General features: G+C 51.4%; 13 protein-coding genes and 1 non-coding gene across 14 annotated transcripts; 10 read left to right on the top strand and 4 right to left on the bottom strand.

The window, feature by feature from the left end:
- The first annotated feature begins 1,470 nt into the window (after window positions 1-1,470).
- On the top strand, window positions 1,471-2,828 carry BDV14DRAFT_51577 (uncharacterized protein). The gene has a single exon (XM_073776948.1). It carries the CDS (start codon window positions 1,752-1,754, stop codon window positions 2,799-2,801), a length of 1,050 nt encoding a protein of 349 aa, XP_073628822.1. The 5' UTR covers window positions 1,471-1,751; the 3' UTR covers window positions 2,802-2,828.
- Window positions 2,829-4,147: 1,319 nt separating this feature from the next.
- BDV14DRAFT_51588 (uncharacterized protein) lies at window positions 4,148-6,632 on the top strand. Its single transcript, XM_073776949.1, has one exon. The coding sequence runs from the start codon at window positions 4,276-4,278 to the stop codon at window positions 6,349-6,351; it is 2,076 nt and encodes a 691-aa protein (XP_073628821.1). The 5' UTR covers window positions 4,148-4,275; the 3' UTR covers window positions 6,352-6,632.
- A 252-nt stretch (window positions 6,633-6,884) lies between these two features.
- BDV14DRAFT_199632 (splicing factor 3B subunit 5 family protein) lies at window positions 6,885-7,202 on the bottom strand (the record flags this gene model as incomplete). Its single annotated transcript, XM_073773325.1, has 2 exons — window positions 6,885-6,896; window positions 6,960-7,202. 2 exons carry the CDS (start codon window positions 7,200-7,202, stop codon window positions 6,885-6,887), a joined length of 255 nt encoding a protein of 84 aa, XP_073628820.1.
- Window positions 7,203-7,548: 346 nt separating this feature from the next.
- On the bottom strand, window positions 7,549-8,680 carry BDV14DRAFT_51543 (uncharacterized protein). Its single transcript, XM_073776946.1, has one exon. The coding sequence runs from the start codon at window positions 8,592-8,594 to the stop codon at window positions 7,569-7,571; it is 1,026 nt and encodes a 341-aa protein (XP_073628819.1). The 5' UTR covers window positions 8,595-8,680; the 3' UTR covers window positions 7,549-7,568.
- BDV14DRAFT_51560 (Zn(II)2Cys6 transcription factor domain-containing protein) lies at window positions 8,235-9,989 on the bottom strand. Its single transcript, XM_073776947.1, has one exon. The coding sequence runs from the start codon at window positions 9,721-9,723 to the stop codon at window positions 8,767-8,769; it is 957 nt and encodes a 318-aa protein (XP_073628818.1). The 5' UTR covers window positions 9,724-9,989; the 3' UTR covers window positions 8,235-8,766.
- A 1-nt stretch (window position 9,990) lies between these two features.
- On the top strand, window positions 9,991-11,959 carry BDV14DRAFT_208574 (S-adenosyl-L-methionine-dependent methyltransferase; the record flags this gene model as incomplete). Its single annotated transcript, XM_073775443.1, has 5 exons — window positions 9,991-10,741; window positions 10,804-10,857; window positions 10,899-10,935; window positions 10,993-11,116; window positions 11,170-11,959. Exons 1-5 carry the CDS (start codon window positions 10,577-10,579, stop codon window positions 11,957-11,959), a joined length of 1,170 nt encoding a protein of 389 aa, XP_073628817.1. The 5' UTR covers window positions 9,991-10,576.
- A 540-nt stretch (window positions 11,960-12,499) lies between these two features.
- Window positions 12,500-14,503, top strand: BDV14DRAFT_208572 (tRNA-specific adenosine deaminase; the record flags this gene model as incomplete). The annotated part of the gene is made up of 3 exons (XM_073775442.1): window positions 12,500-12,650; window positions 12,768-12,810; window positions 12,861-14,503. The coding sequence occupies 3 exons, from the start codon at window positions 12,500-12,502 to the stop codon at window positions 14,350-14,352; spliced, it is 1,686 nt and encodes a 561-aa protein (XP_073628816.1). The 3' UTR covers window positions 14,353-14,503.
- erg24B (c-14 sterol reductase) lies at window positions 14,455-16,312 on the bottom strand. Its single transcript, XM_073776945.1, has 3 exons — window positions 16,224-16,312; window positions 15,714-16,173; window positions 14,455-15,665 (listed from the first exon to the last, which is right to left on the bottom strand). The coding sequence occupies exons 2-3, from the start codon at window positions 16,087-16,089 to the stop codon at window positions 14,557-14,559; spliced, it is 1,485 nt and encodes a 494-aa protein (XP_073628815.1). The 5' UTR covers window positions 16,090-16,173; window positions 16,224-16,312; the 3' UTR covers window positions 14,455-14,556.
- A 114-nt stretch (window positions 16,313-16,426) lies between these two features.
- On the top strand, window positions 16,427-18,337 carry BDV14DRAFT_51517 (putative vacuolar sorting receptor (Mrl1)). The gene is made up of 4 exons (XM_073776944.1): window positions 16,427-16,972; window positions 17,026-17,313; window positions 17,364-17,490; window positions 17,843-18,337. Exons 1-4 carry the CDS (start codon window positions 16,605-16,607, stop codon window positions 18,017-18,019), a joined length of 960 nt encoding a protein of 319 aa, XP_073628814.1. The 5' UTR covers window positions 16,427-16,604; the 3' UTR covers window positions 18,020-18,337.
- Window positions 18,338-18,491: 154 nt separating this feature from the next.
- BDV14DRAFT_t70 lies at window positions 18,492-18,562 on the top strand. Its single transcript has one exon. It is a non-coding gene; the product is annotated as a tRNA-Gly (tRNA).
- Window positions 18,563-19,193: 631 nt separating this feature from the next.
- On the top strand, window positions 19,194-21,026 carry BDV14DRAFT_208570 (major facilitator superfamily domain-containing protein). The gene is made up of 2 exons (XM_073775441.1): window positions 19,194-19,377; window positions 19,423-21,026. The coding sequence occupies exons 1-2, from the start codon at window positions 19,207-19,209 to the stop codon at window positions 20,749-20,751; spliced, it is 1,500 nt and encodes a 499-aa protein (XP_073628813.1). The 5' UTR covers window positions 19,194-19,206; the 3' UTR covers window positions 20,752-21,026.
- On the top strand, window positions 21,027-24,308 carry BDV14DRAFT_51513 (putative C6 transcription factor). Its single transcript, XM_073776943.1, has one exon. It carries the CDS (start codon window positions 21,302-21,304, stop codon window positions 24,206-24,208), a length of 2,907 nt encoding a protein of 968 aa, XP_073628812.1. The 5' UTR covers window positions 21,027-21,301; the 3' UTR covers window positions 24,209-24,308.
- A 714-nt stretch (window positions 24,309-25,022) lies between these two features.
- Window positions 25,023-26,252, top strand: BDV14DRAFT_199623 (D-alanine--D-alanine ligase family protein; the record flags this gene model as incomplete). The annotated part of the gene is made up of 3 exons (XM_073773324.1): window positions 25,023-25,376; window positions 25,434-26,033; window positions 26,085-26,252. The coding sequence occupies 3 exons, from the start codon at window positions 25,023-25,025 to the stop codon at window positions 26,250-26,252; spliced, it is 1,122 nt and encodes a 373-aa protein (XP_073628811.1).
- Window positions 26,253-26,604: 352 nt separating this feature from the next.
- On the top strand, window positions 26,605-27,153 carry BDV14DRAFT_199622 (uncharacterized protein; the record flags this gene model as incomplete). Its single annotated transcript, XM_073773323.1, has 2 exons — window positions 26,605-26,973; window positions 27,043-27,153. The coding sequence occupies 2 exons, from the start codon at window positions 26,605-26,607 to the stop codon at window positions 27,151-27,153; spliced, it is 480 nt and encodes a 159-aa protein (XP_073628810.1).
- Between the last annotated feature and the right edge of the window lie 503 nt (window positions 27,154-27,656).

Raw genomic sequence — 27,656 nt, 5'->3', positions numbered from 1 at the left:
GGCGAATCGGGGCAGGCCGTCAATGAGATCGGGGCGAGTGGTGCCCTACGCCAAAAGCCGTTAGCGAGCGCAGAGGCCCTTGACTGTTTAAGGGCATCGGATGATCTTCCACGGTAAGTGAGTGGGGTCGAAGAGATTCTATTTCTGTGTATATTTTTATGTACTGTACTATGAAGTACTTTGTAGATATGGCAGAAGAGACAAGTATAGAGAACCAGATCTGATGCCTAGTGTCAACATCGAAACCCTATACTCTGTCTGGTAAAAGAACAAACCGATGTATCGAGCGTACTAAGTGTAGTCTACCAACTGCCCAATTCAAGTGGATCGCTCGGGGGCTTAGACTAGCCGTGCCCGTCAAGCGGCAAGCGTCAAGCGTCAACCCTGAGGTCAGATTTCAGAACACTGACACTGACACTGCAGCCCGGGTCTTGAGTTGACGACAGCACCTGTCTTGTTTCACAGCAGAACTCAAGCCCAGATAGGTGGAAGGTTACGCTGCATCCACTTGATTTTATCCCTCTGAGAGGGTCAAAGCAGGCAGGCTGGCATTTTACAAGGTCTGTGACACTGGCATTGGCACTGACACTGACACATTAACTATCCTGCTAGCACCCATCCTCTGGCCCGATTTCCAGGTTTCTTACTCTCGTATAGTAGCAATTACTTAGCATCGGTTCCAACTGAATTTAGGGCCCAGGAACCTAGGCAAGTCTAGTTGAACTCTCTCTCAGCAGAGCCGTGGTCAGAGCCGACAGACAGGGCTGGTCTAGCATCGCCCCAGCAGGCAAGACTGGAAGTATAAATTAAGCATCGCAAGATGATTCGAGACTACTTGATGTACGAGATGTATTCGGTATTAACAGTAACTTACTACCGACTAGGAAGGAAGCAGAGGCCCCACTCGACGATTCTGGACACCTGCAGCTAAGAGAAGACTGTGGCTCTGACTCTGTGCCTTTTTGTCTGCTGTCTGCGACTCCGAGGGCCTCCCCAGCTGAGATCGCACGGCGAATCCGGGCTGTGGCCAAACCGACTGACTTGTTCCATTCGATCGGGTTTCCACTGCAGTGCCATACAGAGTAGAGAAAAGTCGCCGGAACAGACACTTTAAAGGGCCATGGATCACGATGTATGAGTTGGGTTGAAACAGAAGTTAATGATGAATCGAAGACGTTGAATAATACCATTTTATTATTTTTATTTTTTGGGTCGCGATTATCAGGGATTAATTCTTCAGAAGCGCCGAATATTAATCCAGCCTGTTTGCCTGATTGAGGATTGCCCCTCTCTGACTCTTACAGAACCTTACACTCTTACTTTTACCTCCTCCTCTAGTACTCTCTCTCTCTCTTCTCCCGCTCTTACTTCTTCCTCCTCCTCCCTCTCCCATCCATCGGTCTCTTTTCTTCTTCCCTCCTTTTCGGCCCTCTGGCCTTTTTTTCTTTCCTTTATACTTATCATTCATTTCTATTCCACTATTTTATTTTTCATTTCGCTATATCTCTTGGTCTGTCGCGCACGCCCGCTCAACTTCCTAATTCATCTATCCGCTCCGAATACGACTCTGCGATCCGACTTAGTACTCTGGTCTCTCTGACTGGGATCTAACCGACGAACCCTCGCTTCGGAGAGTCAACTGGAAGAACAAGATCGCTTCGGGCGACTACTGTCTTGATGACCTTTTCATGCTCTTATTGACCAACTTCATTCATTCTGGGGCTTATCATTGATATAACCGCACTGGAACCATGCCAACCGTATTACTGCCGTCGTCGGCCGCTGCCTTTGCGCCGCGGTCATCGCCAAACGTGGTGCTGACCTCTCGAATCGAACCATGGCTTACTGCAACCTTGAAACGAGTTAACCGGGTGAAGCGACCTCTGAACAATGTGGCGCAGCACACAAGATGTCTGACCGAGACTCTTTCTTCAACTAACGCTATCTGGACTCTCTGCTCGATGATGTTTCCTAAGGCTCCCGAGTCGGAGCTGCGGAAGGACGAGAACCCTCTAGTAGAGGGCCTATTCAACTACCAGATGATTCACATCGAAGCATACGTGGTGCACGTTGACATGGTGTCTCAGAACGAGGTCGCGTTCAAGCTCACGCCAGAGACGATAGAGCTGCTCGTTGAATACCACAAGGAGATCTACTCGATCGATACCGCTGCCAACACCTGGGACTGGGCGGAGAAGGACAACCAGCTCAAGAAGCTACAGGAGGAATTTGTCCAGGCAGCCAACAAGTTTGTTTACCGCACCAGCGCTCAGGCTCTTGAGGGGCTTGAGGAAGATGGTGCGGGTGAGCTGCTTGCTGGTCGGAGCGAGGATGCGAAGAGTGCCATCTCAGCCCTGTTCGTCCCCCTGCTCCCGCCGCCTCCTCGCGTGGTTGATGTTCTTCGCTCGACTCCTTTGCTCCCTAGCTCGACAGGACCCGAGACGTGGTGGCATGACCCGATGCAACAGCCGGTAACGATGGACTCATGGAAGGTACTGCCGTCCAGCCCTGCGCCCGTCACGACCGCGGACATGAATTCGGGTATGTGGGCCGGGCTGGGTGCTCTACCTGAAATGCAGATGGCCTCGACGGCCGTGTCGACACCGGCTTACACTCAGGCTTATACCGCCTCGCCTTACAACAACTTGCAGTACTACAGCGCAGCGGCCACATCGGCCGCCCTCGCAGCGCTCCCACTTCCGAGTATGCTTGTACAGCCCTGTAGCACAGCGGCCAACATGACGGGCTTTGGATGGGATCGCTATCAGGATTTTGCGCTGCCGTACGGTACAACGATGTAATGGATTCAAATCCTCGACACATGATGTTGACGTCCTGACTTCGCGTGTCTTTGGATTAGATCCCAGGGTCCTTACCGACAGAGCCACGACTACTACTATTCAGCACCATCCGAATCCGACCCCATATACCCTCGCGAACCACAGGGGCCAGACCCCCCCGGAACCAGACCACAGAACATTCGGCATCAGTGACGGCGTTTTTCGATGATTTGCTTTTCCCAAACCGATGATACTCCACTTCGCCTTGCATTATGACCCAGAACATAATATTGCGACTCTCTCTTTTCGATTGTTATTGTGATTGTGATTCAGCCTGTTTGAGCGACTGTTTTTGGTTTTCATTCTCCCTTTTTTCCCCTTTATGCATCAAGCAGCAGCGGCGGGACGGCTATCTGTCTTTTTTGTTACACATCAGATCCCGCATATATCATGAAGACTGGTGAGCCTCGCGGCTAGAGATATGGTCTGGATGAGAAACGTTTACCACACTCGTTGGATTCAGTTCGTTCATGGTTGGCTTGGTCTGGGATCGGTTCTGAGAACTATTGATCCCTTTCTTGCTGGCGTTTGCTTCTTCTGGTACCGGTGCCAGACTGGAATCCTCGCGGATTAGAGCATACGCGACCATGGTGCTGCGATACATGCTCATCTGAGATGGGCTATGGACGCAGATTGCAACAGGATAGCTTGATCGGTCGGATGGAAACGAAGTGTATCGGTCGCTAGTCTTAGGCTCTGTCTGTGGCAGACCCTAAGCAAGGTTAAGGTTACCGAGTCCGTGACACGGTTGACCTCCTTGGCTGATATACTTGTGGAAGTCTAATCGATTGGCACCTGTTGTTTGGTAGGGTCATCTCCTACAGTCCAGGCTGGTTTATTTCCTGGATGCCCGGCCAGTCGTCTCTCCTGGTGGGAGTATGGCTGACGGGAATCGGATGCTCAGGGCAGGCCCAAACACTACATTCCTTCCGCTCAAACAATTTGTATGCAGCTTCAGCTTGTATTTAGTCTGAGTCTAATTAACAATACATAAATTAAATTGATTCACAACGTTGTGTATCATTTCCCATCCACGTATTTTATGTCCGCAGCATGTGTTGTACTCCATAGTAGCACTGGACCGGGCCGAGAACCATGACGTCAGGTACTGTACCCTGGCAAAGCTCCCCAGGCTGCAACAATCGAATGAACTCCTGTTCATCCACTCTTCCTTGGACATTCTCAATGCGTTTCATTTCGCTCAGCTTGCTTCAATCATTAGCATAAGCCACCAGCCACGCCAAAAGCACATGCAGAGCATATCCCGTCATTAATCTGATACACTTACCCCGGCCTGCGCTAAACGGAAACCCCTCCGCCTTATCTATTAGGTCACGGTCACCACCGTCCAGAATACAACCAGACACACGAACGAGCAACATACTTATCACGAACGACACTCAGCAAGAAGATACATAACACCTAATTCATATTCATGGCAACCCTCCAAGACTCCCTCCTAGCGCTAAACGCCACAACATGGGACGAGATCGCCTCCGACGACCACTCCGCCCTCCGCTCGTACCTAATAACCCTCCGCAAAAAAGCCCGTCTGATAATTGATTCCGTGCCCGAACCGCCGCCTCTCTCGTCAGATAATACGAAGAACTACGAGACGAGTGCCGGAACACTCAAACTCAACCCTTCAACAGCCCGTCTGCAAACACACAATAAAGATACGTTATCGAACCAGAAAGAATGGGGGAAGCCTGTTGTGAAGCAGGCTGTTACCAAGGATAACCCGCTTTCTGTACCCGTGTACAAACTCTCTGGATCGGATGGGCAGGGGAGTTGGTTTGGGCGGAGGAGTGTGCATGCGGGGCTAGAGTATGGCGTTTGGGAAGACAAATTGAGTAGTGAGATTGCGGAAACTCTACGGAAGAATGAAGAGAAAGTATCGGCGGGTCGAGAGCCCGATGTCGCTGTTCGCGGGATAGGCGCGCAGTCTCGGCTTGAGAGTGTTGAGATCAAGGGCGAGGATGGCGAGAGCGTCGTTGGGAAATTGAACGTTTACCATGTTAGCGCGTCGTTTCCGAGACCGACGACGAGTCGCGATTTTGTCGTTATGATTGTTACTTGGGAGGCGGGGTTTAAGGAGGATGTTGAAGTTGGGAGTGAGAAAGAGGAACGTGAGGGAAGAAGCTGGATGATGGTTTCTAGACCTGTTGAGCATCCCGAGGCGCCGTCAACAGAGCAGTTTATTCGGGGGCAGTATGAGTCTGTTGAGATGATTAGGGAGATTGTGGTGGACAAGGACTCGAGTGACTCGAGTGAACCGAACCCTGTCGAGTGGACCATGGTGACGAGGAGTGACCCCGGCGGTACGATCCCTCGCTGGATGGTCGAAAAGGGCACGCCGAAGAGCATCTGTGGCGATGCAGCTAAGTTCCTTGAGTGGGCGAGTAAAGACCCAGAATCAGAGACCGAAGCTGCAGCTTCGAAAGAGCGCGAGCGGTTACAGAGCATCTCCGAGTCAAAGGACAAGAAGGGGCCTATTGCCGTTGAAGATTCAGACGATAGTGATAGCTCTTCAGAGTTGACAGACTACTCCATGGAAGAACGCCACGGGCTCATAGCCAGCGTCGGACACCTCCTCAATGCCGGGCTGGAACGCTACGCACCACAGGCTGTCCTGGACTATATCCCGCAGCAAAACCACTCTCGCCAGGCCTCATACACCAGTAACCCAGCGACCGACGTCAGAGAACCTCACGACCTACCAGACAGAACTAAGAAGACACCAGATCACGAAACAGACGCCCACGAGACCCTCTCGCAAACATCCCTATCACTCGCCTCAGACATCCCGACGGGCCCTAACACACCCGGCCCCAGCGATATTAATCCAGACATAACCGCCGCCGAAATCCTGCAAAAGAACAAAAAGGGCAAGCTCTCCTCCGCCGAACGCGCCCTCGCCAAATTAGCACAGGAGAAGCGCAGCGTCGAGGCACAGCTCGACCTCGTCAGATCAGATATCCACTCCCTGGGTCTCCGACAGCCAGAAGATAAAGACAAGGAGAAAGAACACTCCTCTCCAAAATCCTCCCTCGACCACTCCATGGCCGACGGAACAAGCGCAGCAAGCAGCACAACAAAACTCCCACCCTCCTCCGAAACCACAAAAACCTCAACCAGCAGCGAGACCACAACCACAAAAAACCGCAACCGCTCCGACACATCCGAGACACAAAACCCCGAAATGTCAAAAGTTGCCTCCGCGCTCTTCCGCGAGGAATCGAAGCTCGTGCGCCGGTTATCGAAGATAGAGCGGCACCAGATTAAAGAGGCCGCCAAGGTAGAGGAGAAGGCGCGCAAGGAGGCGGAGAAGCAGGATAAGGCGAGGAATAAGGGGGAGACGGATGCGTTGAAGAGTGAGGTTGAGTCTCTTAAGAAGGAGATTGAGAAGATGAGGGGGGAGAGGAAGCAGTGGCTTGGCTTGATTAAGGCGCTGCAGGCGGAGAATACGAAATTGGCGAGGGAGAAGAGGGGGGGTGGTGAGGAGAAATGATGGATGCGTTGACCATTTGATGGTACATGAGATTGGGAGAGATTAGACATGGCGTTGCATGGCATGGCATGGCATGGCATGATTTGATCTGAGCGTATTGTACATTATGGATTTCATATCATATCAGACCCGAACCTCTGGGAGGTTTAATTCAAACTGCCAGTGTTTTTCCAGTGACCTCAACCCCAGCCATAGACGCCATAAATAACCCAAAGTCTACTCCTTCCCTCTGCCGTCCCTATGTCCAGTCGCGACCATCGTAGACCTCGATATTGCGACCTCGACTGCTGTAGGACTCACCATACTGTCCGCTCTAGCACCAACAAGCGTAGACCGTACGGGCATATCTCGCGCCCTCGTTGAGCCAGACTCTTTCGATAGCGGGTAGGCAAATCGCTCTCTTGTTCTTGGAAAGGCGTCCAAGATTGTTGGAGGTTCCGCACTTGTCAAGATAGGTCGTATTGTCTTTTTCGTTCCCATTTCTTCGCATCGCATCGCATCGCGTCGCGTCGCCACTTAATACTCTCAATCCCCTACTCCTGCGTCTAAATCCATCAAGCACATTAGTCCTCGCCTCTCAACCCCTTCTCAGAAGGAAGAATACTAACCTCCGGCGGCGCCCCAACCCCCCTAACCATTCTCTCAATCATCATACTCCTCATCTTCTCCCTAGATTCGCCCATGCCCAGCGCCATATACCCCAGGAGCGGCGCATGCCCAATATAACTCGCGTAGGAATCCCGTACAATGTTGGAGAGGAATTCGTGCTTTGTTGTATCTGCGTGGCCTGTGCCGATGTACCGCGCTTGTTGCGCTTCGAGGTTTTGGAGGGTGCGGAGTTTGTCGGCCATTTTGTTTCGTTTTCTCTCTTTTTATCTTCTTTGTAGTGGATAGACGGAGGGGGTAGAAGGTTTGTGGTGGTGAAGAGGTGAAGTTTGATTCGGGTTGAGGATCAGATGGACTAGGGAAGAGTTGATAAGGATCACGTGACTCAAATATGCTATAGGGCTGGACGCATATACCATGACCTGGGTGCTGCTTAAACTACGAAACACTATTTCGAGAGTGATTTAGCGAGATTGAATAGTATGTTACGTGTGTCAGAGTATAGATTGTTCCTTGAGTCGTGGTTAAGTGGTGATGGAGATAAATCCTCATGTCAAACCGAATTCAAATAGATGTAACCCCCAGGTCTCTTCGTACAGTAGTCAACCAGGTTACTGCTCACCGACCACCAACTCACTTTCCCAATCCTGCTTCTTGATCCACTCCTTGACAGGACTAAGCTCGATAAGAACCCCCAGATCAGCAGGCTGCACAACGCTATTACCAGCTCTCGCCCCGTCATAGCCGAATTCAACGCAAAAGCCCATCATATCACCCATCTCCCTCGCTACATCCGGGTCTCCCTGGTCGAGGTTCTGGTCCTCATTGATGAGTTCGAGCTTCTTGCCTAGGACATCAGCTACGAGACTGGCGACGTCCCGGACACTAAGCCACTCGTTGACGCCGATAAATGGTTTCACTGGCGGGGAGCGGAGTAGAGCGTGAACGAGCGCGCCGGTATCGTCGATGGCAGAGTAGCAGGGGAACGGCGCTGTTCCCACAAAATCTCCCAATGTTAAGATAAGGGTATCCTTGCTCCTGTTGAGCTTTGGTCGGAGAAGTTCCCCTCCCTGACCAAGCCAGTTCTCCAGATACAACCCCGCATAAAGCACGCTTGTCTTTTTCCAGAGGCCCGGGTGGTCTGTGGCACCATACTCCTCGGCAATACCTTTGCCCTCAAAATGGTAATTGTGGGCGTACTTTCCGCCACTGAGTTTATTTGAGTTGGCCATGCTGGAGAACACAAAGCGTTCGAGCGTGGGTACTCTTGCGGCGGCGTCAATGATGTTCTTGTTTTGCTGGACTTCGAGGTCGCGGCAGCGTTCGCCAATGCTTTGACCGGATGCTGCGGCTTTCTTGCGCTGGGATGGGTCGAAGAAGGGGATCCAGAAGTCGGTCACGCTGAAGATTGCAGTTGCTCCGGTGAATGCGACAGAAAGAGAGGCCGAGTCATCAATATTTCCAGCTACCATTTCTACTCCGCGGGAGATGAGAGCCGCAGATTTGGATGAAGAGGGGTCTCGAGTGATGCCTCGGAGAGTATAGGGTGAAGAAGGTAGGGAGAGGAAGTATGAGAGGACAGATCCTCCCTGCTTGCCTGTGGCACCAAGGACAACAAGAAGAGGTTTCGTGGACATCGCGATGAGAGATGTTGTTGGAAGATGAGGAGATCTGTTGAGTCAAGTTGTGGAATGCAAATGGACGAGAGAACTGCCTCAATTTATAGCATGGACTTCCATACAGCCTTCATACATCCATTTATAGTCCAATGTATGTGTCCCAATGCGGTTAAGCTCCCACAGGGTAAGATCACTCCACTCCACTATGGGTAAAGGCAACTAACACTAGGAAGCCATCGCCTCGGAAGTCTTTCGCCCCGCTATGGCTCTCGGCAAATTCGTGAAAAGAGGTGAGTTGCTCTCCTACTTCCTCGCCAAACCTCGCCCCAGCCGCCGCAATCCAGGCCTGAGGTGAGCTCGCCATCCACAAGCCAGGGCGTCTGTCGAATGGAAGAGATTCCAGAAACATCCAGTAGGAACAGTATCCCTGCTTGTAGCTGGCAAGTGACATGGCGAGACCATAAGACATGACTATTGTTCGACGGAGGCTCTCTCCAAGCAGCCAAGTTTGCCAGGGTGACTGGCCGAGTGGTGATCGGGCCTGGGCAGACGCCAGCAGAGCTTGCGCCCAGTTCGTGAGAAGATTCTGGCAGTCTTCCACATTCATTTGTCTGCCGTCTAGAAGAAAGGTCGCAAGATGGATAAGAAGTGCCTGAAGTGCAGTAAGGCCCTCTTTGATAGGTACAGCATTGAGGTCAAGCTCGATCAGGCGCATGAAGCTCTCATAGTCCCCACCTTTCCCCGTTCCCACAAGATCGGCGAAATGATCGATGGTGTCGTGCAGATTGAGCTTGGGGTGGACAAATACTGCGGGCTTCCCCTCTTTGACAAGGTCTGGTACTGATTGCCAGCCCAGGCGGACCAGCTCCAATGTGCCGTCATGTCCCGGCTGGCAGACGGCGGGATCGACGTTGGACGGACGAGTAGCAACGTTCTTTAACAAACAATAGCCCGGGGAGTCGTATAGCACCGGGTTCCATGCATGATTTGATGACAAACTAGGCTGAGAAGGCGGCGCACCTACAGGTTCGAGGTCGTACTTGCAGTCCAGGCCTTTTTGGGCGCAACGGGTGCATTTCGGAAGCTGGACGATGCACTTCCGTTTGGAGGCAGTGCAGTTACGGCAGGCTTTGCGAAGGGAGGCCATACTGCAGGGATCAAGTCTGGTAGAGTGGTAGTAATGGAGTTGGAAGAGAAGAGCGGGGAACACCAAGCACTCATCGGCGCATCGCAGGATCTCAGTTGTCAGCCTGTCAGCCTCAAACGGTTTAGTTCCCACAGGTACATATTGAAGGTTTATCAGAGACAATGTATATCAGGAAAGACCCGGTCAACTTGACTTTGATTTCCAATGCTGACCAAGCGAAAGAATGTGCCAGACTGTTGGCTAAACTTAATAACGACAATCGAGAAACGGCAGGGACATTGTACAACATACAGTCACCTGATTAAATCCAGGCTGTGGCTGACTAATGATACCTGATTGGGAAGGAGCAGCTGGGTCACGTGCCATGTCCATATACAGCGTCTCAGTCTGTTTCTCTGACGTCTACTCCAGTACTCCTATTCTATGCAGATCCTGTCTCTGTAACCTTTACGACAAACTACCTCATTTGGGGGCTGTCTAACCATTGGCTATCTATCTGTGCAGATCAGAATATGTATATAACATTCAGTGTTGACTGCTTCACACTCGGGTCTGCGCCAGAACAGTACCAGAACTGGCCGCTGATTGAGAGACTATGGCGAAACCCGTCCAGTACCTTCCTGTATACATTTGAGCCGTTGGGGAGTCTCGCATATAATTGTGCAGCAACAAAGTCTTATTGGTGAGCTTGCGCAACTGCAACCAAGGCTTTAGTGTGGTTCTGGCGTGTGACCAATGGCCCGACCAGCTCTCAATCCTGGCAACTTGGCTGCTTCTAATCTCGTTCAAATTCAAATCTCTTGAAAGTTATCGCTAATTTACACTGTATTCCCTCGTGGTCATCTTATTTGCAATGTCGGCATCGGTGGTTGACGAGATCACCTCGATCGCAGAAAGGCTTCAAACAACCGGGCATTCCATGGATGCGGTTACCAGAGCGAAAGCTCTGGAGGCTGCGCAAGGTCTCGTTGACGCACTGTCGTCCCCCCTTGAAAGTGTAATCCAAGCCACATGTCTGGTACGTTTATCAGCAATGAAACACCAGTATTTGAGAAACTTACTAGGTGTTTCAACTGAAAGGATTCGGCGCTTTCCATGGCTATCCGCTTGGCTGTCCAGCTTGGAGCATTTCAAGTAATCCGTGACTACGGGGATGGGGAGCAACCACTGAGCAGATCGCAGAAAGGTCGGGCGCAAATCCCATCGTTGTTGGTATGTCGGCCCCTTCATGGTGAAGGCTTCTAGTATGTTCAGCTCATAAGCTTCCAGGCCAGGTTTTGAGGTTGCTTGCCTGTAAGGGGTATGTGCTAGAGGCGGATGTGCAGTTATACAAAGCCTCTGCTCGCACTTTCATTCTGGCGGATCCTGTGATGGAAGCGACAGCCAGAATAGGGTAACTATCTTTCTTCTTCAATTGGGTCGCACAGCTCTGATAAGAACAAACAGCTTTGATGTTGGCTCTCATTGCACAATATCCGGACCAGAGTACTTTCGTCAAAATGGCAATCAACTTCCGATATCCGTCCTGGACACTCCATTCCAACTAGCAAAGAAAACAAAACTTGGCTATTTTGACTGGATGCAGGAGAATCCTTCTTCTGCAAAAGACTTTCAGCTTTGGATGACGGCGAAGCAGCAGTCAGCCCCGAGCTGGGTGGATTGGTTTGATGTTCAAGACTCCATCCTCAATCGTCTGTCCAAAAGTCAGCCGAATGCTAGCGGCAATGTTCTTATCGTTGACGTTGGTGGCGGCGAGGGCCATTACCTTCATGCGTTCAACCGCAAATTTCCAGACGCACCGGGCCGCCGCCTCCTCCAGGACCAACCCCATGTCATCTCGAGCATACCAAAAGGCGTAGACTCGGAGGGACCGGCAATCGAGCTAATGGCGCACGACTTTTTTAAGCCGCAGCCGATCAAGGGAGCACGAGTATACTATCTGCACTGGATCCTGCATGACTGGTCTGACGACAAGGCCCGGGAAATCTTAGAAAACATTGTTGCTGCCATGGAGCCTGGCTATTCTCGGTTAGTCATCAATGACAATATCATTCCTGACAGGAATTGTGGCTATTTGTCTGCATGCCTAAGTATCATGATGATGGTTCAGGTTGGTTCTATTGAGCGGACGGAGCAGCAATGGCGCCAGCTGCTTAATTCAGTCGGGTTGACTAACCTCTCTTTTCATCAGCCTCCGGCAGATGGCACGGAGGGAATCATTGTTGCTAGAAAGTGATAGTATGATCGCTAGATATGAATTAGATAGATTGGAACAATTCATAAAATCGGTTCCTTGAATGCCAACAATATCTATGCTTCTGTATACTCCCAGTGGGGCGATGAACCTAGAATGCCGCTGATCATCCAACGCCTTTGTTTGGATCATGACTCTAGTCCCAACCAGGCTTAACCTTCCTTCCATGGTGCCTTTCACATCATGGGAAGTTCATGTCCATCGTTTTTTTGATAATGACAACCTTGTGGACTGGCTGCTTGTGTATAAATCACCGAGGCCAAGATTATTTGCGGCTCCTGTCGCTTGAGAATCACGGCACTCCTTGGCAAGATCAAGACCTCAAATAACTAATTTCTATATCTTCCAAGTGTCCTATAGCCCTAACCACTGTTGGGCCATTATGCACACCCGTTGTGCAAAACTGCTGACTCATCCATTTCGATGTGCCGCGCACAAAACAACGAACTCTGCCGCCAACAACAATCAATTCCACTCAGGCCGTTCTTACTGGCATTCCGATGGGTTGTCTGAGATTCAGCTATGGGGGATCCCGAGATAGAATCTCTGCCATCTCGAATTGCTGATCTGGTTCATGCGCATTTTGACGGTCTGCCGAAGCGCAGTAAGCCTATTGTTCGCGACGATGGGACTGCCGAATGGATTCCCATGACGGGGATTGTGCTTGTTAAAGGTAACAGCTTGATTTAGAATTCTGTGTTTTAGTATCTGAATCCGTCTGTCTTGGTTCATTATTCCGGCTGGTTATAGAACTTCTTTCTGGTCATGGTCAACTAACACCTCTACGCAGGCGAGAATACACCCTCTGAGACACTAACATGTGTCGCTGTCACGTATGCGCTCCGCTAAGTATAAATTGCCGTTTCAAGTCTGACAATTACAGAACTGGCGCAAAATGCCTATCGGCAAGCCAGATTCCAAACTGCGATGGCCTCGTCCTCCACGACTGCCATGCTGAAATACTCGCCATACGAGCCTTCAATTTCTGGCTTCTTTCAGAGTGTCGTGCTTTCTTTCAGCGCGAGAAAGATATTCAAACAGACCGCGAGAGTAATCAGGATGGGAGCGAGGGCAGCAGTCGACCTATTCCAGACTCGGATGAACGCCCCTCGCCATACATTCGGCGGCGCCAGAAGCTCGAACCGGTGGAGGATGCAACTACGCCTCCTCTGGAAATTCAACCTGGAGTCAGTACATACATGTACTGCACCTGCGCCCCCTGCGGCGACGCAAGCATGGAGCTCTTGATGGCAGAGCAAGACGACCCAACGCCCTGGGCAATCCCAGAAGCAGACCCAAACACGACAGCAGAGACAACTTCTGCACTCTCCGGCCGCGGCCACTTTTCGAGGCTGGGCGTCGTCCGCCGTAAGCCTGCGCGTGCAGATGCCGAGTCCACAAAGAGTAAGTCTTGCTCGGATAAACTTGCCTTGCGACAGGTTAGTTCGTTGCTGGGCCATGGTGCGAGTTTGTTGATTGCCCCTACGGAGGATGCGTATATCAAGGGGCTTGTTATGCCTGAGGAGGAGATTAGCAAGGTCGGAGTGGAGAGATGTTTTGGTAGGAATGGGAGGATGAAGCCGCTAAATGGCCAGCGGTGGCCGGTCTTGAACAATGGTCATATTGAGAATGACACCGGTAATGGCCACGATGACTCGAGCAATCAGCGAGGCTTCAGCTACGAATATCACCCATTCGACGTCCTCTCAATCCCAAACAAGCAACTTGCGTCCCACTGGCCCTTCCGGAAGCCAAAAGCCAGCGACTCAGTGTCAGAAGAAAACGCAACAGCACAGTCCAAGAAACGAAAACCAGGCACTATATCAGCTGTCTGGGTCCGAGCTCCAACAGAAACCTCCGAAAGTAAAAGCACTTCATCAACAGCCGCAGCGCCCATCGACAATGGAGCAAAAAACCTCCCTGTCCTCCGCGGCTCGAAAACTGGTCTCTTCGAGAGCATCGTCAATGGCGTAAGACAGGGGCACAAGGCCTCTGCACCGGGGTTACGGGGTGCTTCGGCATTGAGCAGAGCGCGGTTGCATCAGGCCTGGAGTGAGTCTTACCTAGCTGGCTCCCAGAATTCTCTTCAGGCAGGGCCTGAATCATCAAGTAATCAAGGCGAAACGAACGAGCTCTGGGGAGCCGACGCAAAGACAGCAAAGGACTCATCAACATACCGTGAGTTCAAGAACATTCAAACGGGCAACGGAGCACGAAGACGCGCATTACAAGCTGCAAAGGAAGTCCTTGGAGACTGGGTCCCCAATGAAGGCGATGAGGATTGGGGGTGGAATGCCACTGCAGGTGGTCTTGGATTGGTTGATGCCCAGGGCCATCCGATCGAAAATCCAAAGGCGAAGAAGCGAAAGCGTTAGAAGAAATAGTATTATGATTACTACAAATATGTATAACGATTGACATCTCAACCGAGATAGAAGGCCGTATACAACAGGCGTGAAAAAACTTTCCCACGTCATGAACATATGTTCATCCAAACATTAAACTGCATTTGCAGCTGATAAATATGAAGCCCCTTTGAACAAGAACATTGCGCAAAGCGCAACCAGCTAGAATCTAGCCTAATAGATCCCCGGAACAATCCGACTCTTCACAAGCGAAGTATACCGATCCCAATCCTTGCCATACTTTCGCTTACACTTCTCCTCATCTCTCCTCTCACGGTGAATGAGCAGGACACCAAAGTAAATCAGGAAGAAGTAGGTAAATATCAGGGCCGCACCGCGGGACTCGGGAGTCTGAATAGCTTGGTTCTCGAGTTCGCCCGTCGCCGGGTTGAATGTTCTAAGGATAACGAATCCCGAAATACCGGTGGGGAGGGAGTATGACCAGGACATGAGCCAGTCACCGAGGTAGTTGATGTGGCGGGCCATTCCCCACCATCCCGAGGTCATGAGTTTGGATCCGGTTGTGGTCTGGATATATTTGATATCCTTGACGCGGGGGTCGTCGGGGTTCGTGCGGAAGCGGTTCTTCTGGTTGTTTGCGCCGCGGAAGATCATGTAGCCCACGGCCGTGGGGGCAAGGACGAGCGCGATTCCAGATATCCCGAGCTCGTAGGGGAACATGGCGAGGTATCGCGTTTGGAAGTTGTACATGAAGGGAACCCAGGTGAGGTCGCCGAAGGAAAGCATGTAGCCGAAGCCGTCCATGATGACGTCCATTGTTGTGAGGAGGGCAGGTTCCATGTAGAGACCGTCAAGGACGTAGAAGGCTTGGAAGAAGGTTGAGAGGACGATGGAGTCGGTCACGTAGCCGTAGGTGCGGTATTGGCGGGCGATGTTAGAGAGATTGAGAATGATCCAGCCTAGGAGTCCGGGGCGCATCTCGTTCCAAACCTTAAGGTCGATTGTGCGGGACGGTTCATCGAGGAAGGGGATAGGGAGGCGCACGCGGGGGTTCAGTTCGCGGCCGATGAAGAAGTCGTAGAGGACATTGCCGGAGTGGCCGCCTGGTGCTAGCTGGCGGAGCTCGGGGTTGGGCTGGCCAGGTGCTGGGACGGAGAAGCTGTTAACGTAGACGAAGATAGCCAACGTCGTGCAGATAATCAGGTTCGAGGTGATAACCTGGGGGTAGTTGTCCCACAGGAATGTCCAGACAGCGAAGTCGGCGCCATAGAGGTAAGTACCGCCAGCCAAGCCGGACAGGATGAGCACGGCAGTAGGGAAAGCTATATTGCGTTAGAGCGCAAAACCAATTTTCCTGGAATAATTCATACCATTGAATTTGTATCGAAGTCTCCCACCGCAAGCCAACTCAGTGCCCTCGGCCACCTGTCCAGGCAGAGCAATGTACAGCACCAGCTGGAGCAAGTAGTAGCTCAAGACCCAAAGGAGAACCTCAGTATCGTAAAGCGCGCGAACGCCACCCTCAGGCCAGCCAACCTCTTCCTTCAATTTGTCAAGGGTCAGGGTAGAGGGGTGCAGGAGGGAGGGGGCGGGACAGCCGGAGACATCGTTGCACAAGAAGGTAAAGCCGAAAAGGAGGACAGGAAGGCCGAAGGTAATCGCAAATGCACCGTAGCTGCACCAGTCAGCGCCAACCCAATTGCATAAAAGTTGAGTAAAGTATAGCTTACGGGCCGAAGAATTCATAACCGCGTTTCTCGGGGACGATTTGTATGGGGACAGGGGTCTTGGAGTTCTTCTTGGGGGCCATGGTGGCAGTGACGCAGGGGCCTGGGGATTGTTTAGTGAATTGGAGAACAAAAAGGTCTGGTTGGACGAACCTGAATTTAAAGACCAGATCTCTGTAACGAACGCCTGAGGCCGGATGGTCAGGATCCGAAGAAGTTAGGTAGAAGAATTGACTTGGCGGAGAGCGCGGGTGCCGGGGGTGAATGGTGAACCTTCAAAGCTGTGAAGCTCGGACGCTCTGACCGCGCTAGCCAGGAACGCCAGAGCCAGTTCTCCGCATCGTCTCTTCCTTCTTGCTCAGCCTCCATCGTTTCATCACTCCAGTCTTTCGGTCCCCCATGCCCATTCTTCGTCCTTCATTCTTACGCTAGTTGTTCGCATTTCTTCTGTTCCTCTCTTTACCTCTATTCCTATCTATCGCCCACTTCCTGAGCTGCTGACCAGCCGCGACTCGCTGAGCCGGCTCCCCCGCGATGAAGTCACCAATTTCGCTCTTCGGCTTCCTTCTGGCCTCGGCCTCGCTTACCTCTATATGCGCTGCTTCCGACTCGTCAGGATCCGGAGGAGAGCTTGCGCCATGTGTCGCGCGATCGCCCACGACGGGCCTTTACTACGATCTTAACGCCTTGACGGTACAACCACCTCCAAGCGACGAGAAATCACGCAAATACGTTCGCGATGAGAGCTGGCATGTGAAAGGATATGACTACGGCGCAAACTTTACACTAAACATTTGCGGGCCGATCATCGAGAATGTTACCGATGTTGTCGGAGTCGACGAGGGAAGCTGGCGGAATATCAGCGCATACTATCAGAAGGAAGGGAAGACATATTCGCTCGGGTTCGTCGGTTTCAAGTCCTCATCAGGGAATTGAGCTAACTTGGTACTTCTAGGCAACAATCATCCGATCCATTCTTTCGAGGCCGCAAACTTGTCATGAACTACACCGACGGCTCGCCGTGTGAGGGCGAATTTCTCGAGAAGAGCGCGCACACCAAGTCGACAATGCTTTCATTCCTGTGCGATCGCGACATCTCCGCTACCGCGCCAACAATTTCCTTTGTCGGTACGATGGATCAGTGCACATACTACTTTGAAGTCCGAAGCTCTGCTGCCTGTGGTGGCTATGGTCAGATTCCTGCTGGACAGGGTCTTTCCCCGGGCGGCGTATTCGGCATCATGTGAGTAATGCCTCTGCTCTTGGGGACGCCCAGCTAATACAGTTTACCAGTGCTCTTATTGCCGTCGCGGCATACTTAGTGGGCGGTTGCGCCTACCAACGAACCGTCATGCACCAGCGCGGGTGGCGACAATGCCCCAACTACAGTCTCTGGGCCGGGATCATTGACTTTCTGAAGGTAAGTTGCCTGGCATTGATACCATTTCGGCGGTCGCACGCGGGGCATTACAGGGAGTCGAGCAGTGCAAGGTTGCCTGTATCGCGGCTGGATTGAATGTTGCTTGCTGGTCAGCAGCAGACCCTTCACTTGTCATCATCATCTCCTATTGTCTATATTCTTATAGAATGTACATATTCCCGCGTTGATCGTGGGATCCACCTATATTTGGTTATGGCCCCTTGGGTTGAACCGTCAAAGAAAGATCATTCATACCGCCTCCCTACTTTCCGTTCATTTTCAACTCAAAGTCGCTATATATCTCACTTTCTCCTACTCAACACCGCTAACTGTCTTCGTTCTTCCTTGATAGGACATGGCAATAATCCTCTTCTCTTCCATCGCCCGGTTCTTCCGCTTCCGACGCTCGCCATCAGGTTATACATCAGCAAGCGACGGAAGCGCACGCTTCGGCGGCCGGGGGCGCAACGGCGACATAGATGCCGAGAATCGATTGATAGATCAGTTGGATGAAGAGTGGGATGAGTAGATTTGTCACCAACCGTTTTGGTGAGACTTGATGTTTATGCTTGAATGTGCGACTGGTTTCTGTTTTTTTCATTTTGTTTTTGGCTGCAATAGATCAGCAGAGCTTAAAAGGGGAAGTGGCTTGAATGGGATATGATGGATGAAGAATGAGATGAGTCTGGTGGCCGTATATGTCTAGGTTACTCAGTGTACGAACACGGATTTGCGGTCAACACGAATATCTATTTTCCTTGGGGTGGACGTGACTCGTAGATTGAGGAAATCAGTCCCACGATCGGGCATAACGAATCAACACATAGATTTTATTGTAGCATTGGTACCAATTGTTTATGATGATAAAACTAAAGCATCATTATATAGACTCCATTCAAGTCCCAGGTCTTTGAACTTTCAGGTGTTTTTCAGCTGGCCGTTGCCTGAGATCATGGTAACAGAGGTATAATGCCAAAAAAGCGATTATACTATAAGAACTAGCATCATTGGTCTAGTGGTAGAATTCATCGTTGCCATCGATGAGGCCCGTGTTCGATTCACGGATGATGCACTCGCAATTTCTTTTTTATCTCTGATCTTTCGAACTGCCTCGGCGTACTCTTACTTTCTTCCCCTTTTGTTTTATACCCTCTCTTTTTTTTTTTAGATTGAGGTGAGTAATTCAGTTGCTGTGGTACAGCTATGACTCTATGTTGAGTCATGTAACTGCTAGGCTTTCTGTATAGCCCAACCAAAAGTCCCAGCGGAGAACGATGGACAAAACCCAGTGCCATAATCAAACAATTTAGATCGGGAATGCTGCTTCATCCTCCCTGTCTTCTTCAACCAGCATTCTGTCCCTGTCGTACATTATCTGTCGCAAGGCATTGCGGTTATCCGGGGAAGGAACGACTCCCATCGCACCTTCCTTTACTGTTGCATTCACCGGGTAGGAAGGTGCGATCAAGAGTCACCATCCTCGCTCCTGCCTATTTGGTTGGAACAGCTAGATATGGTGTAGGAATGTGGGAATGAAGATACTGTCTTTCTACTTTGAGAAGACAGCAGAACAGGGAAAACGTTTCTATACCTAGGTGAATAGTTCATGTGACCTGTCACTTCCTTGATTATTAGTGGAGCTGGGCCGATAAGCTTAGATCTGATCGTCAAGTCCCTCTTTTTTCTCATGAAACAACAACTCACTGCACTTTAACCATGACCAACAATGTTCTCCACGACAGCGGAAACGAATCTTCTGTGCTACTCAGGACCATACGCAAGGTCGATCGGCGTCTTGTTCCCCTCCTGTTCGTCTCTTACATGCTGAGTTTTATGGACAAAACCATTCTGGCCAGTGCCTCCGTTTTCGGCCTGATCGAGGATACGGTACGCTCAAACTGAGTAAACAGAAGCAAAAACTGACAGTACCAGCATCTAGTCGGAAGGCAATATAGTTGGGTATCCAGCATATTCTACTTTGGATACCTGGTCTGGCAATGGCCAACCAACTTTCTTATTCCCCGCCTCCCGGTCGCCAGATACTTGGCTGCAAACACTCTTCTCTGGGGTACAGTAGTTGCTTCGACAGCGGCCTGTGTCAATTACAGCGGATTGCTCGTCGTGCGGTTCTTGCTCGGTGTCGCGGAGGCGACCATCACACCGGCCTTCATGTTCATCACCACCACCTGGTATACTCGCGACGAAATACCAGTTCGGACTGGGATCTGGTTCTCAGGCAATTCGTTCGGCGGCCTCTTGGCTAGTCTTTTGGCATACGGTATTGGCCATATAGATCATCCGCTTCATCCCTGGATGTGGATGTACATCGTCCTTGGAGTTGCCACATTTGTTTGGGCATTTGTCATTCTGGCTCGCCTTCCAGACAGCATCTCCAGTGCAAATTTCCTTACCGAAAAAGAGAAAGCTTTGGTATCTCGTCGCGTTGCTATAGATGGCACCGGTCGGACGGAAAGGACGCAGTGGAATTCGAAGCAAGCGGTTGAGTGTTTCCGAGACCCCAAGACATGGCACCTTCTCGGCATCGCTGCTCTAACCCAGATACCCAACGGCGGCATCCAGAATTTTGCCAACCTCGTCATCAAATCCTTCGGATTCACGGCGCTGGAGTCGACACTGATTAACATCCCCGTTAGTCTAATCAGCGCTGCAATCATTAACCTCACCGGCTGGCTTGCAGGTCGTTTCCAGAACGTCAATTGCCTTCTTATTGCTTGCGTCTTAGCAACATCTGGACTCGGAAGTACGCTCGTTTACCTTCGTGTTGTCCATGTACCTCTCGGTGTACAGCTCTTGGGATTCTTCCTTCTTGCTGCCGGCCCAGGTGCCCTACCACTTACAATGTCCCTGGCTCAGACCAATTACAAGGGCGTCACCAAGAAAATGACAATGACCGGTTCGATGTTTGTCGCGTACTGCCTGGGGAACATTGTAGGTCCTCACTTGTTTGAGGCTAGTGCAGCAGGATATGAGACGTCATTCAGAGCCATACTCATCTGTTATGCCCTTGCAGCGGTACTGTCGCTCTCGCTCTATATCTACCTGCGATATATCAATGCTCGGCGGGGCCGTGAAGAAGGCACCAGGGGCGCTCCAAGCTCAATTGCACCTGAACAACAACCAAACAGGCTCCAAACAGGTGCCACAGAGGTATCCCCTCTCATTCAACCAGCAAACTCAACTCAAACCGAAATCGAAGAATTGACCGATTGGAATACGATCGGGTTCCGCTATCGATTATAGAATCTAGATAAACACCATGCATTATACTTATAGACGAGATCTTCAATGCCGAAACAAGAGCCGCAGGACCGGTGATCGGAGCAGAAAAAGCAAAAGAAGGTCCAGAACCAGAAAATGATCACCGGCAGAGACTCCAGAGAGCCCCCATAGCTCTGCGTCTGCATCTACGGTTCGCCCAATTTCTTCGCTGCAGCCACTTCGGGCTCACCCAATGACGATCACTGCATTTGGCCATGACATCGTTTGCTGCAACATTACAGAGCTAAGGATGAGGGCAGGAGCTGTTAAGCCTAGAAACCAAGAGGTTACAACATTAGGAGCTTGTAATATGCACCTGCATAAAGGGCTGGTGGGTGATTATTAATGCCCCAGACACCAGAGCATGCCAAGACCTTGTACTTTGCTTCCCCAACTTCTTTCTCTGTTCGTCTTCTCCGCCTCCGGACCTTAATCGCTCTGGTAATTCCTCGATCTCCTCTCCTCTCTCACCACCCCTCTCCCCTCCTAGCCAGACGATGCTATCCCCGTCGCTGGGGTACTCGCGCCCGTCATGATGCCGCTCAAGACCGACGACTCCCCCTCAACGAGTTCCCTCCCGCAGGGTCCAGCGCTCGACGACTCCGCTCTCCCCGGCGACTTTGACGAAAACAGCCCAGCTAGTTCGCGCGACGTTGGAAGCGCCCAAACTGCAGGCGAATTACTCACCGGCCAAGATGGAGGACATGACAATGCGCCCGAACAAGACGACCGAGATGACCCCTCACAAAATCAAGATCAAACCGGGGACAAGCCGGTATGGAGCGAGATGAAGACCAAGGCCGGGAAGGAACGGAAGCGGCTGCCACTGGCATGTATTGCTTGTCGCCGGAAGAAGATTCGCTGTTCAGGCGAGAAGCCTGCATGCAAGCATTGCTCCCGATCGCGAATCCCCTGCGTCTACAAGGTCACGACCCGAAAGGCCGCTCCCCGCACGGACTATATGGCGATGTTGGACAAGCGGTTGAAGCGGATGGAGGACCGAGTGATCAAAACAATACCAAAGGATGAGGCGAGGGACATGGGAGCGATTGGCCGGTCGAATGTGCGCCCTCCGCAGCCGGGGCAGCCGACCAAGACTCAGACTCAGAAGAAACGGTCGGCAGAGGAAGCCTTTGCAGCTGAGATGGAGGAGTGGACGCGCGCAAACAGGAATGGACCACAGGACACTTTTCCCATGCGGCGCGAAGGTAGACCAGATGGGCCGAGTCTGATGACCGAGGGTGCCGAGTTTCTGCCTTCGTTGGAGATTCAGGAACATTTGGCTGAAGTGTTCTTCGATTGCGTCTACGGCCAATCGTATCTACTTCTCCATAAACCGAGTTTCGTGCGCAGACTCAAAGCTCGCACGGTGCCTCCTGTGCTCATCCTCGCCGTTTGCGCCGTCTCCGCCCGGTTCTCGACGCATCCCCAGATAAATTCAGAACCTCCGTTTCTACGTGGAGAGGACTGGGCCAACCCGGCAGCGAGTATTGCGCTTAAGCGACATGACGAACCGAACATTACCATATTGACTGTCTTTTTGCTGTTAGGTCTTCATGAGTTTGGGACATGTCATGGTGGTCGCAGCTGGTCGTTTGGTGGTCAAGCCATGCGCATGGCATATGCCCTCCAACTACACCGAGAGCTCGACTACGACCCCCTGCTAACACAAAGCAATGGCGGCAGTGCTCAGTTGAGCTTCACAGACCGAGAGATACGGCGGCGGACAATGTGGGCCTGTTTCCTGATGGATCGGTATAACTCATCTGGCAGTCAGCGGCCGCCGATCGGCAACGAAAAGTTCATTCAAATACAGCTCCCGATCAAGGAGACGCATTTTCAGATGGAGATACCGGGCCCGACAGAAGATTTGGAGGGTAACGTACTCAATCCAGTGCCGGAAGATGTCGGTCAATTGTCGAATGCAAGGTCCAATATGGGCGTTCTGGCCTACATCATCCGCGCCGTCGTGATATGGGGCCGGATAGTTGACTACCTCAACCTCGGGGGGAAGCGACGAGATACTCACCCGCTATGGTCTCCAGAGTCTGGGTATTCGCGATTAAGAAAGCAGATCGAGGACTTTTCTGCCTCTCTCCCGAGTCATCTACACTTCAACTACGAGAACCTCCAAGTCCACGCGGCGGACCGAGTCGCCAACCAGTTCCTCTTCCTCCATATTATCATCCATCAAAATACCCTTTTCCTCAACCAATTCGCCATTCCACTCTCACCCGGTGGTCGCCCACCTCGCGACATGCCGCGCACGTTCCTCAGTAATGCGGGCCGGGCGGCGGTGGAAGCGGCACACCACATCTCTACTCTCATCAACCATGCCGCCCCGTATCCTCTTACTGTCCCATTTGCCGGGTACTGCGCGTACTCAGCTAGCACCGTGCATATTTGGGGTATCTTCTCTAAGAATCAACAACTAGAAGCACGATCAAAAGAGAATCTCCGGCATACGTACCGCTACCTCAACAAAATGAAAAAGTACTGGGGCATGTTCCATTACATGGTAGAAAGTGCCAAAGACCGGTACCGACAGTTTGCAGACGCCGCAATCAAGGGCACAGTGTCCACCCAAAACGGACCTATCACGCCCATGTTCCAGTACGGAGACTGGTTCGACAAGTACCCGCACGGCGTGTCAAGGCAGCACTGGGAAGACGGTCAGCACGCCAGAAAGAACGACGACGAGGCGGTCATGAGCCAGAAGCCGGATCTTCAAAGCGTCGAAGACTTTTTCGCCAGTCTGTCTCCAACACCACAGCCCGCTCTACCCCGTCGCAAACACTCCAGAGCTGGCGGCAGCAGAATCGACATCACAGCCCTTGATCAAACATCTACGCCAACCTCTGCCTCACAGCAAATAGTGGACGTCAACATGGAAACATCACCGGGGATCCTAGGAACCTCAGGTACAGGTTTTCCACAACCAATGTTCCCTCCAAACCGCGCACACCAACCCTTCGGCCAACCTCCCTTCGACTTCACCATCCCCGTTACCGACCAACTCCCGCAACTCGATCGACAATTCGTCTACGACTCTTTCGGTGGCTTCAAACCTTCACCTACAAATTACATCCCCACACCAACGGACCAAACCTTCACCATGAATGGCGCAGACGTAACAAGCGCAGCTGCACCACCGCCACAGCCACAAGATCCCACAGCTGCATCGGGATTGCCACCGCAAGACACAGGTATCTTCGCCGGACAGATGGACCCTAATGCGCCCTCTGGCACAGGCGAATACTACCAGCCAAGTGCGTGGTTCCTGCCCTTTAACCTGGACCCGATCGGTGCAGGCGCCGGTCTTGATGCTGTTGGACAGGATGGGGCTGCTGATATGGGCTTCGGACATCCGGGAAATATGCCAATGGGCGCGTATGATCTGGGGATGGGCTCCCTAGGGAGGGATCAGATGAAGGAGTAGTTTGTTGCCAGGGGAAGTTGTACGATGAAGGTATATTTGCATCATGCTTTTATGTACCGATTATTGCTGTGTTCTTGCTGCGTTTTAGCTGGTGGAGAGGGATTCTATATGATCTTTCTTGTTTTATAGTGCTATATAAGCTGTAACTTTATGATATATATTCTTGACACAGTGTTTACTCCTTTCCTGCCAGTATTTATGGAAGCTGCCACCCGCTTCTCCCAGGCCGCGTTGGTCAGTAAATCCAGGTACTGGCCAAGACCTACCAGCACCTCGTTCCTGCCTGATCCAGACATTGCCACTTCAAGATGGTTTACTGTTTCCATTACTTTTAGAAAAAAGAAACTCTTGTCTGACTTACCCAGCATTATTGAAGAAGGCCCTGCTGCCAACTTTAAGTGACCTTTTTGCGCGACGCACTGCGCGAAGGCAACAACTGCAGCACGTCGTTCTACATACCGACGCTGACAGGCGATTCACCATCGAATTTGAGATTGACCGGTTCAACCTCCACCACTTCGGGCCCGGAAGATATCTGGGTTCCACTAGGTGTTGGAAAGAACCTTCCGAGCTCTCTTTCGGTTCCAAGGCTCAGCTCAATACTACGCCACGAACCGCGGAAAGTTACCCTGGAAGCCCAGGGCAAAAAAGATAAGAGACGTCATCGTGATGCCGATCAAGGGCTCGACATCGCTGTTTGATGGTGTCGTTTACGTCAGCGAAATTGCATCGGCGTCAAGGGATAGGATATATACAGCAACGTGAACAGTGCCAGGCTACGCCACAGACTACAAAGCCCTTCATTAGAGAGAGAATGGCTCCTCTCACAATCGCCGTTATCTCTGAACAGCGGTCCAGTTACCTGCAAGATGGTTTCTCGCAACAGGACTGCGCGGCACTCACACACGATGGAGAAACAGAAGCAATCGTCGCCACGCTCAAGAATCTTGGGCACAAAACCATCCTAGTCCCGGGGATCAAGGCCCTCGTGCAGCATTTGGCGAAAGGCGATCAAGAGCAATGGGGCCTGGTATTCAATGTCGCGCAGGGGTTCTTTGGGTCGGCTAGGGAAGCGCAGGTCCCGGCGCTTTTGGAGGCGTATCAGGTTCCTTTTACTTTTGCGGACGCAGATACGATGGGGTTGTGTCAGAATAAACGGAATACAAAGGTACAGACAGTGTCTTCAGTCCATGACAGTACCATATTTGGAGGCTAATATTCAAAGATCGTTCTCGACCACTATCAAGTTCCCACCGCGCCGTTTCAGGCGATCTCTGCCCGCCAACAAGGAGACAGTATCGATGAGTTACTGGATTTAAAGAACTTGTCCTACCCCCTATTTGTCAAGCTGACAACAGAGGGATCATCCAAGGGAGTGAATTCATATAATCAAGTCAGCAACGCCACAGAGCTGCAAACAGCCGTCGACAAGACGAGATCTAATTTCCCCGGCCACACGATTCTCGTCGAATCCTTTCTCGCTGGTCGCGAGTTCAGCGTGAGTCTCTTGGGAACAGGTGAATCCACTCGTGTGATTGCCGTACGTGAACACATCCATACATCGCAAGAGGACGGCGACCAAGACGTGGAGGGTCCCGACGCGCAGAACTTTCTAGGCTGGGAGAGCAAGTCCAGTCACACTGAAGGCGGCCTACTAAAATTCAAAGACTTTGATATTCGTGATAAAGGCAACCTAGAGCCCCAGATCCAGAATGCGTGCCGACTGGCCGTTAAGGCTTGGACTGTGCTCGACTGCAGAGATGCGGGGAGGGTGGATATGCGGTTTGATTCGTGCAAGGCGGACGCGAAGCTGTTTGTAATGGAGGTGAGCGGCTCTTGTCATTTATCCTACGAATATACGCTCATCAATCTACAGGTGAATCCTATCTCGGGGCTGCTTCCGGGTCATTCACCCCTGGCTGCCGGGGCTCAGGTCAGCGGCATCTCCTTCGATGAGCTTCTGGCAGAGATCGTGGACAGCGCGGTGCGTCGTGGACAAGGGGCGTTGACGAGTAATGGGCTAAGGTCTCCTCGGCATAGTTAGCTCTATGCTTGTCTACTTTTCCTTCTGCATACACTCCTTGAACCATATATCCTGTCTGAGGAGAAGGACGTCTTCTAGGCCTCGAGTGAATTTGAACAAAATCCCTGGTTCTGCCTTTAGAAATGCGAAATTGTGAAAGTACAGCTCAGTTTGGTTTCTAGAGATTTAGATGGAATATTTAGGTAGCGGGGTTCATCATGCAAGATAGCTGTGCCGCATCCTCAGCTGAGTTCAGCCTTTGTTAGGGCAACTTCCTTCCCAAGCGACCTTGGCTGGATAGCGCAAGTTTCTCTTAACAACGCCCTCGACCAGGTCTTTTATCTTAACTATACCCTGCGCAGAATAAGCAAAGATGGACCCCTACGAAACGAACTCCTCCAAAATCCCGTCCACAGATCTCTACGCTGACGTCCCATTGTACGGGCGATATACCCCGCAACAAGACGACTTCAAACCCGAGTCAATCGAGTATTGGGAACCAGTCCTGTCTCTCTGTACCAAGAAGAACAGGATATACCCAGCCGATGAAGGCGGACGGGATGTATTTGCCTCGGGGAGTGTGATTGTTAAATCTGGACACCTTGTGAATGATTTGGAGGCTGGCGAAAAGGAAACTGATTATTTCTACGCGGATAGAAATGAGATTGAGGCTATTAGGCTTGCGAGGGGTGTTTTAGGGAGGATGGGCGTTAGGGTTCCATGTGTTTATTTTGCTGGACGGGTATGCTCGTCCTGATCTGATACTCTATCGTTTACTCCAATGGAAGATGCAAGCTAATAGAAAGTATAGGTCAAAGACTATCGAGTCCTTATTCAAGAACGGCTCCCCGGCGTGGTGTTATCTATTGCAAAACCATATCTCACCACAGCGCAAAGAGAGTCTTTCAAGGAGCAAGCTTGAGCTATTTTACGTCAACTATACAGTATCAGGCCTACCAACAAGACCCAGGCGGGGAACCACCTGATACCGGACCCGAACATACTAAGCAATAACCGAATACCAGATCTAGAGAAAGAGATCCTTTTCAATCCTCATTGGAGCATCGGTCCCAGCACCAACAACGACGAAGCCAGTGGCGCCACGTTAGGTACAGGCCTATCCCACAACGACCTCACCGAATCAAACATAATAGTCTCCAACGACAAAGTAACAGGTCTGATAGACTAGGAAATGGCAGGCTTCTTCCCCTGGAATGTGAGCGCCGAAACCCATAGACGCATTTGCACGCTGCAGAGGGAGCATTTTGCCGCTGCTGGGTTGAGCGAGGAGGAGCTTGAGGATGTTTTGTTTTGGAATGATCCATATGACTTTTGACCTATATGGCTATAGTTAATAACAGCGGGATGGATAAACTACTGGGAATAAAAAGGCAAGAGCGTGGTATTGCGGGCGTCGGTCGTGCC

The sequence above is a fragment of the Aspergillus stella-maris genome (genome assembly GCF_047715825.1).
Source record: "Aspergillus stella-maris strain CBS 113639 unplaced genomic scaffold BDV14scaffold_23, whole genome shotgun sequence".
Lineage (NCBI taxonomy): Eukaryota > Fungi > Ascomycota > Eurotiomycetes > Eurotiales > Aspergillaceae > Aspergillus > Aspergillus stella-maris.
Note: the sequence above shows the minus strand (reverse complement) of the source record. Positions and strands in the feature narration are given on the sequence as shown.